Source organism: Musa acuminata, chromosome BXJ1-10 (genome assembly GCF_036884655.1).
Source record: "Musa acuminata AAA Group cultivar baxijiao chromosome BXJ1-10, Cavendish_Baxijiao_AAA, whole genome shotgun sequence".
In the NCBI taxonomy this organism is placed as follows: Eukaryota; Viridiplantae; Streptophyta; class Magnoliopsida; order Zingiberales; family Musaceae; genus Musa; species Musa acuminata.
Window position 1 is genome coordinate 30,838,634 of NC_088336.1, and position 14,311 is coordinate 30,852,944.

At 32.8% G+C, this 14,311-nt stretch overlaps 1 protein-coding gene across 1 annotated transcript; it reads left to right on the forward strand.

Moving 5' to 3' along the window:
* The first annotated feature begins 1,445 nt into the window (after nucleotides 1-1,445).
* On the forward strand, nucleotides 1,446-10,641 carry LOC103969105 (uncharacterized). The gene is made up of 5 exons (XM_065085341.1): nucleotides 1,446-1,495; nucleotides 3,528-3,537; nucleotides 3,901-5,151; nucleotides 8,329-9,597; nucleotides 10,118-10,641. Exons 1-4 carry the CDS (start codon nucleotides 1,446-1,448, stop codon nucleotides 9,571-9,573), a joined length of 2,556 nt encoding a protein of 851 aa, XP_064941413.1. The 3' UTR covers nucleotides 9,574-9,597; nucleotides 10,118-10,641.
* Nucleotides 10,642-14,311: the final 3,670 nt, after the last annotated feature.

Genomic DNA, 14,311 nt, shown 5'->3' on the forward strand with positions numbered 1-14,311 from the left:
TCTCATCATCATAGTTGAAGCTTCTGCTCTACTCGAAAGCTTTCGGAAGGCTGCACAACTAAATTTCTCCAACATCTGAATCGAACTAATTGCCTTGAGTAGTCGATTCGCTGGTTCCTTAAGAATATTTTGGATATCATTTTATTTCTTATTTCAAGTCTTTATGTCGTCGATGTGGTCCATGTTTCCCGCATCATGGACCGCGTGGCCCATTGGCTAGTCAATTTCAGAAGGACTGTAAATTCTCTTTGTTTTTTTGGGTCTTGTAATTATAGATCAGTCTAGCTCAGTATCTAATCCACTTTAATCTTTAATGAAATTTCTCTATTTTCGGTAAAAAAAACAGAAACTCTAACATGCAAACTAACATGTAAGATCAGAAGGTTTAAAAGTGACAATTAAATGTGTATTGCAAGATTCTGTAATTGGCTTTAGTTCTTGTTGTAGAGTTTATGATCATTTAAATAAGACAAGTAGTCAAAGCAAAATTATGCACTTATATCATGTTAGTGAACATACAACAACATGCGTATTTTCAAACAAAGTATAGGGTATTTATGGATGATCACGTAGTTGGGATGTATATATTGATGTCTTCAGATTGAAATGTGGCCTGCTATAATTAACAAGTGTCTTGTTACAGATATAGTATATTGTTGTACAATTAATTTTAATTAAATATCATATAATCCATGATCAACTTCAATCGAGCAATTTTTTTTAAAATATTTACGAGTCATAAATACTATTCAAGGCATATTAATTTAAACACAAGAAATCAAGTTTTGAAGGATCATAAGATTGTTTTTTTTTCAAATCTGGTGTAGCAATAGATTATTTTTGGATCAAATAAATGAACAATTTTATGTTTTTTAAAGATACAAAATCATATAAATATTTTGTAGATTACTTTATCCATAATTTTGATATAAATAATTTATTCCTATAATTTTAATCTTTCATGCATAGCGAATGATAGTTGTTGAAATTATGATACTCTTGTGGCTCTCCTTTATTTAAAATGATTGTTGTAGACTTCCTATCCCTTTTTGAAACCTATGGCTTTTGAGGTCTTTTTTTTTTTACTTCATCACCGATTGATTATGATCATGTTTTATCAAATTAGCTGAAAATATAAGGATGATTGAGGATGAACTTAATGTTTAAGAAGAAGATGATGAATTGCATCATGGAACTACGACTCAAATGCGTCTCTTGTCCTTTCGTGTACAAGCAAAGGGATCACATCCTAAAACTGGTAGGTGAATCCATCATACGATCGAGATGGAAGCACCTCTGCCGGGCCCATTCCACGCCTGGGAGCATCCCCATCATCATCAGACAATAGTACATCTGTTGACCTATGTATGAATATACAACATGAAAAGGGAAGCATTTAGTTAGCCTTCAACTCTTCTTCTTCCTCCCTTGAGAACTAACGGGGGATGCCGAGTGAGCTAATGGGGGATGTAGAAGGCCACATAAAGAAGAGCAGGTAAGGAGATAGAGGAAAAATGATTCTGGAGGTTTTAGTAGTCAAGGACATGGCACTATCATTGAACCTTTCAACCATGAGAGCAACATATACCATTGTCTCTATCACTCTCTTCCTGCACGTATAATTTAGCCCTGCTTTGGCTCAATACATTCTGCAATGATAAACCAACAAAGTGAGTTTTCATAAGTACATTTTGATATCCGTGAACATGCATTGGTACATACATTAATATCTAAAACCTTTAATCATAAAATGATTTGATTTGAGTACTTGAAACTCAAAGAATTTCATGAAACAATAATCTCATAAATTAAATCACTAGAAAAGTTAATTTATACGACTATTATGTATTTGTTCTTTATACTATGCTACCATACAACTTTGAAGTATGGAGAGTAACAACAACGAGCATCTGCATATATAGTTTTATGATCTTAACTTACAGTTAAATCATGGCCACATAACATAGGTCATATAAATTGAGTGATGTATAATCACATAGATTGAATTATATTTGATTTAGAAGTTAAATTATATTTGATTATATGAGTTAAGTCATATCTAACTATATAAGTTTGATTATATTTAGTTACATTTGTTAAGTCATACTTAATCATATGAATTGAATTGGATGATATCTAATTATGAGCTAACTTATGTTTGATTATGCTTGATCATACTAGCTGAGTTATAGTTAATCATATATGCTAAGTCATAATTGCCAAATAAGTTAGACAATCCTTGATCACATAGGATGAGTTATGTTTAACCACATAAGTTATATCATACTTGATCACATAGATTTAGTTATGTTTAACTACATATATTATATTATATTTGAACTATACGAATGACCAGATTGAGTAATACTTAATCACGTCAATTAGATTATACTTAATCACATAGATTGGTTTGATCAATCAACTTAACTAAGGTTAAATCTTCAATTTGACTCGTACTTATTAAATTAGATTTTAATAGTTTAAAAAATATTTTTAAAATATTATAAAATAATAATTAATTATAAATATATTAATTTTCATAAATTAACTAATTTAGATTTATGTTCCAAATTTAAAAGTAATTAAATCATAAAAATTTAAACTTAATTATTTAAAACATAAATATACTTTCAATAATCATTATTTATTAATCATAAAATTATAAAATAAAAATATTATTTCTATAACATATAAATTAAAATAATTCAAATATTAAATATTTTAAAAATATAAATAAAAAAATCTACTCTCCTCGTGATCATTTCCTCTAAGAACCCTTTCCCCTCAAGCTAGGAACAACGAGGAAAGATGAGCTTGAGCTCTCCATAAAAGATAAATAATAATTTAAATATTTTTTAATCATATTATTTAAATAAAATACTAATTTAAATAAAGTAATACATGATTTAAAGTAATTAATTGATGTTAGAAAATTATGGATGATTATAAAAGTCACGACTTTATTGGATGATATGCATGATTATTAAACTAATAAATTATCTGCAGTCAATCAAGCTCACCTAACAATTACAAGATCTTTTGAATGTTGATTCTTGCAATTTGTTCACTATGTAATCAAACAGAGTAGACGAAATCCAGAATAAGCTACATGTTCCTGAAGTTTAAGAACACCTAACATCTATAAAAAGGGATGAATTGAGATGAAACATTATGAAAATGATGTTAAAGTATAACATGAAAATGCACCAAGGAAAAAATATATATATATAATTCATCAAGAAAAATTCAGATCATAAAGGGCTTTCACATGCATGCATGGCAAACGAAAATGTTCAATTGTGGTTTAAAAAAAAAAACATAATTACCATGCAAAAAGAGAAAATAATGATTCAAGTAAAACATATATTAATAAGAGTAATTTAACTTTTAACCCACAATACCAAGCCGAATCACTACAGAGTAATAAAAACCTCACAGTTATTTTTACTATATCTTTCCTTGATTAAGAATAATATCATTAAATTTCTACCATCGATCGATAACAATGACATACTTCCCATTTGCAGGAGAGCAAAGGTCAAGAATACAAACCTGAAAAACCAAATAATTCTTTCTTAAAAAAATTAATTTAATAAGTTCTATCAACCAATAAAATTATCAAATGTAATATCATGGATATGCGGGATATGGTATAGCTTGTGGGTTGAGTCGGACAAACTAATTGATTTCAATTCAAATCATAATTAATTTTTACTTTTAAAATTATACTATCATGAAATTATAATAAAAATATCTAACCATTACCATTGTGTTATTAAAACATAATATTAACTTAAAATGTTGAATATCTATTTTATAAATTTTATTCATAAGAAAATTTTATCCATATTTTTTTATATAAATAATTTATTCCTATAATTTTGTATTTCTCGTGCTTAGCGACGGGTTATACGGACTGCAGATAAAAGCGGGTTGTTTGTATTAGGGTGCCGCTGCGGCTGCTCTCTTTCGTCCCACAATGGCGGCTGCGACGCTCCGCTCCGCTCCGTGCTCCGCCGCAATAGCCTCCTGCCCTTGTTCGACACCCACCGCCTTCGAGATCTCCTCTTCTTCTCCTCCTCTGTCGACCCTACGGCCGCCGTAGGGGACACCATATCTCCAGATCCCCACTTCATGGTGAAATACCTCGTGAACTCCTGCGGGTTCTCCCCCTCCGAGGCAGCCAAGTTCTCTAAACCTCTTGCGCACCTCCGATCCACCGAGAAACCCGACGCCGTCCTTAACTTCATGAGATCTCAGGGCCTCGGTGGCGCCGTTATCAGGAAGGTGATATCTGCGGATCCCAGATACTTACGCTACAACGTGGAGAAAAACTTGGCCCCGAAGTTTCAGTTCTTACGCGATTTGGGCCTATCGGAGTCGGATATCGTCGATGCCATCCTGAAGAACCATGGCATCCTCCTCTTCAACGTTCAGCGTTCCATCGTCCCCAAATTGGAGATGTGGGAAGGTCTCTTGGGATCGAGAGAGCTCGTTCTCAAGCATCTCAAGAAGACAACGCGGTTTTTCCACTCCAGCGTTGAGAAGACATTGCATCCTAACCTAAAGTTCTTGAGGGATGAGTGCGGCATTCCTGAAGAAAGGGTCTCTGTCGTCTTGAGAAGTCACCCAAAATTAATCTCACAGAAACCAGAGTCTCTCCGAGCTTTGGTGGCGAGAGCCGATGAGCTGGGGATGCCACGGCAATCTCGGATGTTCATGTGGACAGTTAATATTATCCAGAGGGTAAGCAAAGAGAGGTTCGAGGCCAAGGTCGAGTTCATGAGGAGGTTCGGGTGGTCGGAATCGGAGTTTTCTTCTGCTGTCAGGAAAGTACCCACCTTCATAGGCATGTCCCTCGATATGTTGCGCAGAAAAGTGGAATTTTTTATCAATGTGGTCGGTTACACCCCTTCCTTCATCGCCGACAAATCATATCTCTTGCTATTTAGTCTGCAGAAGAGGGTAATTCCTCGGTTTCGTGTCACAGAGATGTTGAAATCGAAAGGATTGTGGACTGGACAAGGCAAGTTTTCATGCATTCTCACATTATCAGATACCAAATTCATTGAGAAGTTTGTTCTCCCTCACAAAGAAAATGTTCCTGAGCTGCTTGATATTTTGAGAGTTGCGGGCGTGTGTAAAGGAAAATGATACCTTTCATTTGGTATCGGATGATGAGAAAGGGCTTAGCTGATGGTCTAATTTGCCAACGACAAAGGTAGATTATTCCCCTAATTTGAGATTTTGGAAATAGAATGCAAAGGGCTTATCAAAAGGTGTATTAAGGTGTGGGATTTTTCTTTAATGGCAAGCTAGATTAGCATTGATTATAAATCAAATTTGTTCTGTCTTACTAATTGTTAGCTTAACTTATTTTCTGATTGTCTTTGGCACAGTATTGTTGCTTTGTACGTTAGCTGCATGTTTTAAAAATTCTACCTAACAGTCCAACTGAGATGACCTTCGGATCTATCGTAGGGACTTTTGGCTTTTGTCCAAATTAATACCACTTCCGGATTGGTTTTTGTTTGGGTATGTCTTGAAGAGTCATATTTCAGATCAAGTTTTGCAGTATATAGAAATTTTCACCAAAGATCACAAGAAATTGTTGAGTGGTAGTTACTCTAATGATTTAAGTGGCGAAAAAACTTAAAACACCAAAGAGTTGTTTCTGTAATTTGTTTTTAAATTAGTCATCACCCAATTTATGGATTTGGATATATCTAAGAAGGTGTTATCTCTTGTCAGTGGAGGCTTCTTTGCAAACAAAGTTATTTATTTATGTACTAATTGGAATATTCAAATTTGATTGATGCATTGTAATATTAGTATGCAGTGGCTTCAATGGAATTTGAAAGACCAGTTGCACTGGGTTGATCAGGAGTCACCAACTTTATTATCAACTTTGCTTGCAGGTTGTATGGACTTTTCTCTGATCATCAAAACTTGAGTATGCTCTCCTGAAATGTCTTCAGCCTCATTTGGAATTGCTAAAGCTTTTCCTGCATAAACAAACTCTTACCTGCCTCCTTAGGCTTCTGCTCATCCGCCCTTTGTGATTCGAGCAGCAGATCTCTTCATTCTTGGAGTTCATTCTTGGATTCGGTGGATGCAACTTCTCATCATCATAGCTGAAGCTTCTGCTCTACTTGAAAGCCTTCTGAATGCTGCACAACTACATTTCTCCAACATCTGAATCGAACTAATTCCCTTGAGTTAGTCAATTTGCTGGTTCCTTAAGAATATTTTGGATGTCATTTTATTTCTTTGTTCAAGTATTTATGTCGTCGATGCGGTCCATGTTTCCCGCATCATGAACGACGTAAATTCTCTACGTGTTTTTGGGTCTTGTAATGATAGATCAGTCTAGCGCAGTATCTAGTCCTCTTTAATCTTTAATGAAATTTCTCCTTTTTCGGTAAAAAAAAAAAAGCAAACTCTAACATGCAAACTAACATGTAAGCTCAGAAGGTTTAAAAGTGACAATTAAATATGTATTGCAAGATTCTGTAATTGGCTTTGGTTCTTGTTGTAGAGTTTATGATCATTTACATCACTAGTATTTCAGATTTTTATGCACACTATCTTGACCCGTTCTCAACCAGTATTTTTTGGGCTCTCGATGCCTTTGTGCATGTAATGCATTGTGAAGATACCACAGAATCCGCGTTTACAAACAAAGGATATGATAGATGATCACGATGTTGGCATTTATGGATTGATGTCTCCAGATTGAAATGTGGCCTGCTATAATTGATGTGGCCTGCTATTAACAGATGTTGTGACTCAGATATATAGCTTGGATGTACAGTCAAAATTTAATTAAAATATTATATAATTCATGATCTCGATCGGTAGACAATCTTTCCTTTCTTGTTTGAGGATCTCGATCGGTAGCAAAATTATGTCATTTTATACGGATTATTTTTTATATCGAGATAAAAATAATATATTAAAATATATTAATTTTTTTAAAAAAAATATCATTAATATCAAATAATATCAATTAATCGATCTAATTGAATTAGATTTAATTATAATCTAATTAAATTGATTTCTAATTCTCATTTAATCGATCTAAACTATCTTAGACTAATATAATTTAGATTAAATTAAGTTTAATTTATATTAAATATATTTAAATAAATCAAGTTGGTTCATAATTACCTTCAATCGATTTAAATTTATCAAATTAGATTTACCTCAATCGAACATAAATGAAATAAAATAAAGGTAATAAGTTAAACTATATAGCAATATGATAGGTTAAGCTAGGCAATGTAGCATTACAAATAATTATACATGCACCGTACGAAAATTATGTTAGCTTATGGTACCAAAGTAATATGATGTGTATGACACATGATTGTCAATCGAATTGAACGACTAGTTGGCTTAATCAGTTGGTTGAGTCTAATATACTGGTTGTGGTTTAACCTAGGGATAGAACTTGATTTGTTAAGCAGATTTTAACCTAAATATTAATTATTTTTTTAATTTTAAATTATAGCATCACAAAATTATAATCAAAACACCTAACTATTATTATTGGGTCATTAAACATAATAAATTAAAAAATAAAAAATTACATTGAAGGGAAAATAATATTTTTCCTCAACTATTATACAAATCTAATAGAAATTGAATATTACAACTAGTATGATGGATGGAAGAAAAAAACTTTAAAAATTATTATAGTATGAATAATTATAATATATTATAATCCAAAAGTAAAGATTTAAATATTTGGAGGAATATAAAAAAATTTAGAAATTATATATAGCATGAATAATTATAAAAATATTTTAATCAAAAAATAAAATTTTAAGAACTTGAATGAATAGAAGAAAATATTAGAAACTATATATAGTATAAATAATTATAATATATTTTAATCAAAAAATAAAATTTTAAACACTTAAAGATATTAAAAATATTTATTTAAAAAAAATATACTTGCGTCTACCCCTCTTATTCAGATTTGACCTAATGAAAAATGAAAGAAATGAATCACCCTAAGAAGAGGTAAGCCTTCCAAGGTAATAATTTTTTTAATATTTATATTTATTTAATTAATTGATAAAAATAATATCACTTAATTTAAAAATATTGAATATTTATTTTATAAATTTTATTCATAAGAAAAGAAAGTAAATAATTATACTTCAACTTAAAGATGTAAGTACAGATGAAACGGTCAAATTAGTATCTTAAGGTCATTTTATCCATATTTTTTATATAGATAATTTATTCCTATAATTTTTGTATTTCTTGTGCATAGCGAAGCTTATACACACTACCTATAAGGACGGTTGTAGTGATTAGGGTGCCGCTGCGGCCGCTCTCTTTTGTCCCATAATGGCGGCTGCGAGGCTCCGCACCGGGCTCCGCCGCAAGAGCCTTCTGCCCTTGTTCGAAACCTGCCGCCTTCGAGATATCCTCTTCTTCTCCTCCTCTGTCAACGCTGCCGCCGCCGTAGGCGGCACCATATCACCAGATCCCCACTTCATGGTGGAATACCTCGTCAACTCCTGCGGGTTCTCCTCCTCCGAGGCAGCCAAGTTCTCTAAACCCCTTGTGCACCTCCGATCCACCAAGAACCCCGACGCCGTCCTTAACTTCATGAGATCTCAGGGCTTCGATGGCGCCGGTATCAGGAAGCTGATATCTGGGGATCCCAGATACTTATGCTACAACGTGGAGAAGAACCTCGCCCCGAAGTTTCAGTTCTTACGCGATTTGGGCCTATCGGAGTCGGACGTCGTCGATGTCATCCGGAATAACGAGGAAATCCTCTGCCGCAACGTTCACCGTTTCCTCGTCCCCAAATTGGAGATATGGGAAAGTCTCATGGGATCGAGAGAGCTCGTTCTCAAGCATCTCAAGAAGTCACGCAGGTTTTTCTTCTCCAGCGCTGAGAAGACATTGTATCCTAACCTAAAGTTCTTGAGGGATGAGTGCGGCATTCCTGAAGAAAGGGTCTCTGTCGTCTTGAGAAGTTGCCCACAATTAATCTCACTGAAACCAGAGTCTCTCCGAGCTTTGGTGGTGAGAGCCGATGAGCTGGGGATGCCACGGCAATCTCGGATGTTCATGTGGACCCTTTATGTTTTCCACAACGTAAGCAAAGAAAGGTTCGAGGCCAAGGTTGAGCTCATGAGGAGCTTCGGGTGGTCGGAGTCGGAGTTTTCTTCTGCAGTCAGGAAAAATCCCAACTTCTTATCCATGTCCCTCGATATGTTGCGCAGAAAAGTGGTATTTTTTATCAATATAGTCGGGTACACCCCTTCCTTCATCGCCTCCCAACCAACTATCTTGCTATATAGTCTGCAGAAGAGGGTCATTCCTCGGTTTCATGTGACGGAGATGTTGAAATCGAAAGGATTGTGGACTGGACAATGCAAGTTTACATCGATTATCGTATTCTCAGATACCAAATTCATGGAGACGTTTGTTCTCCCTCACAAAGAAAATGTTCCTGAGCTGCTTGATATTTTGAGAGCTGCTGGCACCTGTAAAGGTAATGATACCTTTCATTTGGCATCGGAGGATGAGAAAGGGCTTAGCTGATGGTCTGATTTGCCAACGACGAAGGTAGATTATTCCCCTAATTTGAGATTTTGGAAATTTTATGCAAAGAGCTTATCTAAAGGTGTATTGAGGTGTGGGATATTTCTTTTATGACAAGCTAGATTAGCATTGATTAGAAATCAAATTTGTTCTGTCTTACTGATTGTTAGCTTAAACTATTTTCTGATTGTCTTTGGCATAGGATTCTTTGTTTGTACGTAAACTGCATGTTTTAAAAATTCAGCTTAACAGTCCAACTGAGATGACCTTCGGATCTAATGTAGGGACTTTTGGATTTTGTCCAAATTAATTCCAATTCCCGAAGTGTTTTTGGCTGTTGGGTAAGTCTCAAAGATTCATTCATATTTCAGATCAAGTTATGCAGTAAGTATATACAAAATATCACCGAAGATCACAAGAAGTTGCTGAGTAGTAGTTGCTCTAACGATTTAAGTGGCTGAAAAACACTTAAACTTCTTTGCAAACTTATTTATTTATGTACTAATTGGATTATTCAAATTTGATTGATGCATTGTAATATTAGTATGCAGTGGCTTCAATGGAATTTGAAAGACCAGTTGCACTGGGTTGATCAGGAGTCACCAGCTCTTCTGAAATGTCTTCAACCTCCTTTGGAATTGCTAAAGCTTTTCTCGCATCAACAAACTCTTGCATGCCTCCATAGGCTTCTGCTCGTCCACCCTTTGTGATTCCAGCAACAGATCTCTTCATTCTTGGAGTTCATTCTTGGATTCGGTGGATGCAACTTCTCATCATCATAGCTGAAGCTTCTGCTCTACTTGAAAGCCTTCTGAAGGCTGCACAACTACATTTCTCCAACATCTGAATCGAACTAATTCCCTTGAGTTAGTCGATTTGCTGGTTCCTTAAGAATATTTTGGATGCCATTTTATTTGTTTGTTCAAGTATTTATGTTGTCGATGTGGTCCATGTTTCCCGCATCATGAACGGCGTGGCCCATTGGCTAGTCAATCTCGGAAGGACTGTAAATTCTCTAGTATAGATCAGTCTAGCTCAGTATCTAATCCACTTTAATCTTTAATGAAATCTCTCCTTTTTTGGTATAAAAAAAAAAACTCTAACATGCAAACTAACATGTAAGATCAGAAGGTTTAAAAGTGACAATTAAATGTGTATTGCATGATCCTGTAATTGGCTTTAGTTCTTTTTGTAGAGTTTATGATCATTTACATCTCTAGTATTTCAGATTTATTCCCACCATCTTGACCCGTTCTCAACCAGTTTTTTTTTGCCTATCCGTGCCTTTTTGCATGTATTCAGTATCTCATTTCAGATAGGATCATTAGATCATCGCTCATCTTTATCAATGCGTGAAATGTGTTTTGGATTTTGATATCAGTTGTTCCATCTTTATTCTTTATTCTTTATGTCTTGGATAATAACGTCCCAAATCTTTATGTCAACACAAATCTCAATTTTGGGAAGAGAGACATCAATGAAATGAATATATGGAAGGAACTGAGAAAAATAGAATTCATAAATTTAAATAAGACAAGTAATCAAAGCAAAATTATGCACTTATATATCATGTTAATGAACCGATGCAACGTGAACATACAACAACATATGCATTTTCAAACAAGGATAGGGTCTTTATGGATGGATGATCACGAAGTTGGCGTGTATAGATTGATGTCTCCAGATTGAAATGTGGCCTATATTGATGTACGGTCAATTTAATTAAATATCATATAATCCATGATCAAATTCAATCTTGATTTTTTTTGAATTTTTACGAGTCATAAATACTATTCAAGGCATATTAATTCAAACAAAAGAAATCAAGTTTTAAAGGATTATAGGATTGTTTTTTTTTCAAATCTGGTGCAACAATAAATTATTTTTGGATCAAATAAATGAATAGTTTTATTTTAAAAAAAATACAAAATTATATAAATATTTTGTAGATCATTTTATCCATAATTTTGATATAAATAATTTATTCCTGTAATTTTAATCTCTCATATATAGTGAATGATAGTTGTTGAAATTATGATACTCCTATGGTTCTCCTTTATTCTTAAATGATTGTCGCAAAGCTTGTCTTCCTCCTTAGTCATTATAACTTCCTATCCCTATTTAAAACCTATCGCTTTTGAGGTCTTTTTTTTTTTTTTCTTACTTCATCACCGATTGATTGTGATCATGTTCTATCAAATTAGTTGAAAAGATAAGGATGATTGAAGATGAACTCAATGTTTAATAAGAAGAAGTGAACTGCATTATGGAACTACGACTCAATTGCGTCTCATGTCCTGTTGTGTACAAGCAAAAGGATGACCTCCTCAAACTGATGGGTGAATCCAACAGACGATCGAGATGGAAGCACCTCTATCGGGCGCATTCCACGCCAGGGAGCATCCCCATCATCATCATACAATAGTACATATGTTGACCTATGTACGAGTGTACAACATGAAAAGGGAAGCTCTTCTCTTCTTCTTCCTCTCTTAAGAACTAACGGGGGATGCCGAGTGAGCTAACGGGGGATGCAGAAGGCCACATAAAGAAGAGCAGCTAAGGAGATAGAGGAAGAATGATTCTGGAGGTCTTAGCAGTCAAGGACATGACGCTATAATTGAACCTTTTAGCCATGAGAGCAACATATATCATTGTCTTTATCACACTTTCTTCTCCCACATATAATTTAGCCCTGCTTTGTCTCAATGCAGTCTGCAATAACAAACCAACGAAGTGAGTTTTCATAGGTACATTTTGACATCAGCATTTGATCAGATCCGTGAACATGCATTAGTACGTACATTAATATCTAAAACCTTTAATCATATAATGTTTTGATTTGAGTACCTGAAACTCAAAAAAATTTCATGAAATAATAATCTCATAAATTAAATCACTAGAAAGGTTAATTTCATACAACTACTGTACATCTGTTCTCCATATGCTATCATACAACTTTAATGTATATATATATATATATATATATATATATATATAGTTTTACGATCTTAACTTAGAGTTAAATCTTGACCACATAATATAAATCATATAAATCGAATCATATATAATCAAATTATACTTGATCATATAAGTTAAATTATATTTGATTATATGAGTTAAGTCATATCGAACTATATAAATTTGGTTATATTTAGTCACTTGTGTTAAGTCATACCTAATAACATAAATCACGGGCTAAATCATGCTTGATCACATGGAATGGATTCTGCTTAATCATACGAGTTATACCTGATCATATGTGCTAAGTCATAACTATTAAATGAGTTAGATAATGTTTGATCACATACGATAAGTTATGTTTAACCACATAAGTTAGATCATGCCTCGTTATATAAATCGAGTAATGTCTAACTATATATATTATATTATAATTGACTATATGGATTGTGTTACGTTGAATAACATGAACTGAATCATACTTGACCACGTAGATCGAGTGATAACTAATCACATGAGTTAGATTGTACTTCACCATATAGACTAGTTTGGTCAATCAACTTAACTAAGGTTAAATCTCAAATTTGACTTATACTTGTTAAATTAGATTTTAATATTTTAAAAAATATTTTAAAATATTATAAAAATAATAATTCGTCATAAATCTATTATTTTTCATGAATTAACTAATTTAGATTTATGTTCCAAATTTAAAAGTAATTAAATCTAAAAATACATACTTAATTGTTTAAAACATAAATACACTTTCAATGATCATTATTTATTAATAATAAAATTTTAAAATTAAAAATATCATTTTTTATGTATAAATTAAAATAATTTTAAAAATATAAAATAAAATAATAATAATAAAAAAATATACTCTCCTCATGATCATTTCCTCTAAGAGAGCTAGGAATTGAGTAAAGATGAGCTTCAGCTCTCCATAAAAGATAAATAATAATTTTAATAATTTTCTTAATCATATTATATAAATAAAAAATACTAATTTAAATAAAATAACATATGATTTAAAATAATTAATTGATGTTAGAAATTTATGGATGATTACAAAAGTCACGACTTAATTGGATGATCTGCATGATTAGTAAACTAATAAATTATCTGCAGTCAATCAAGCTAACCTAACAATTACAAGATCTTTTGAATGTTGATAGTTGCAATTTGTTAACTATGTAATCAAACAAAGAAGACAAAATTCAGAATATGCTATAAGCTCCTGAAGTTTCAGAATACCTAACATCTATAAAAAGGGAAGAGTTTAGATGAAGCATTATGAAAACGATGTAAAAGTATAACATGCAAAATGCACCAAGGAATATATATATATATATATATATATATATATATATATATATATATATATATATATATATATATATATAATCATCAAGAAAATTTCAGATCATCATGGATAAGAGGCTCAAATGGTGAAATCAGATATGAGAGACAGCAAAAACATAAAGGGCTTTCACATGCATGCATGGCAAACGAAAAGGTTCAATTGTGGTTTTAAAAACATAATTGTCATGCAAAAAGAGAAATTAATGGTTCAAGTAAGACATATCTTAATAAGAGTAATTTAATTTTTAACCGACGATACCAAGCCAAATCACTACACAATAGGAGCAATAAAAAATCCACAGTTAATTGAAATGTGTTACTTAAAAACTCGGAGTAACTTATAGCAACCATTTCCCCATAAACCAAAAATTTATTTCCACTATATTTTTCCTTGACTAAGAATAACATCATT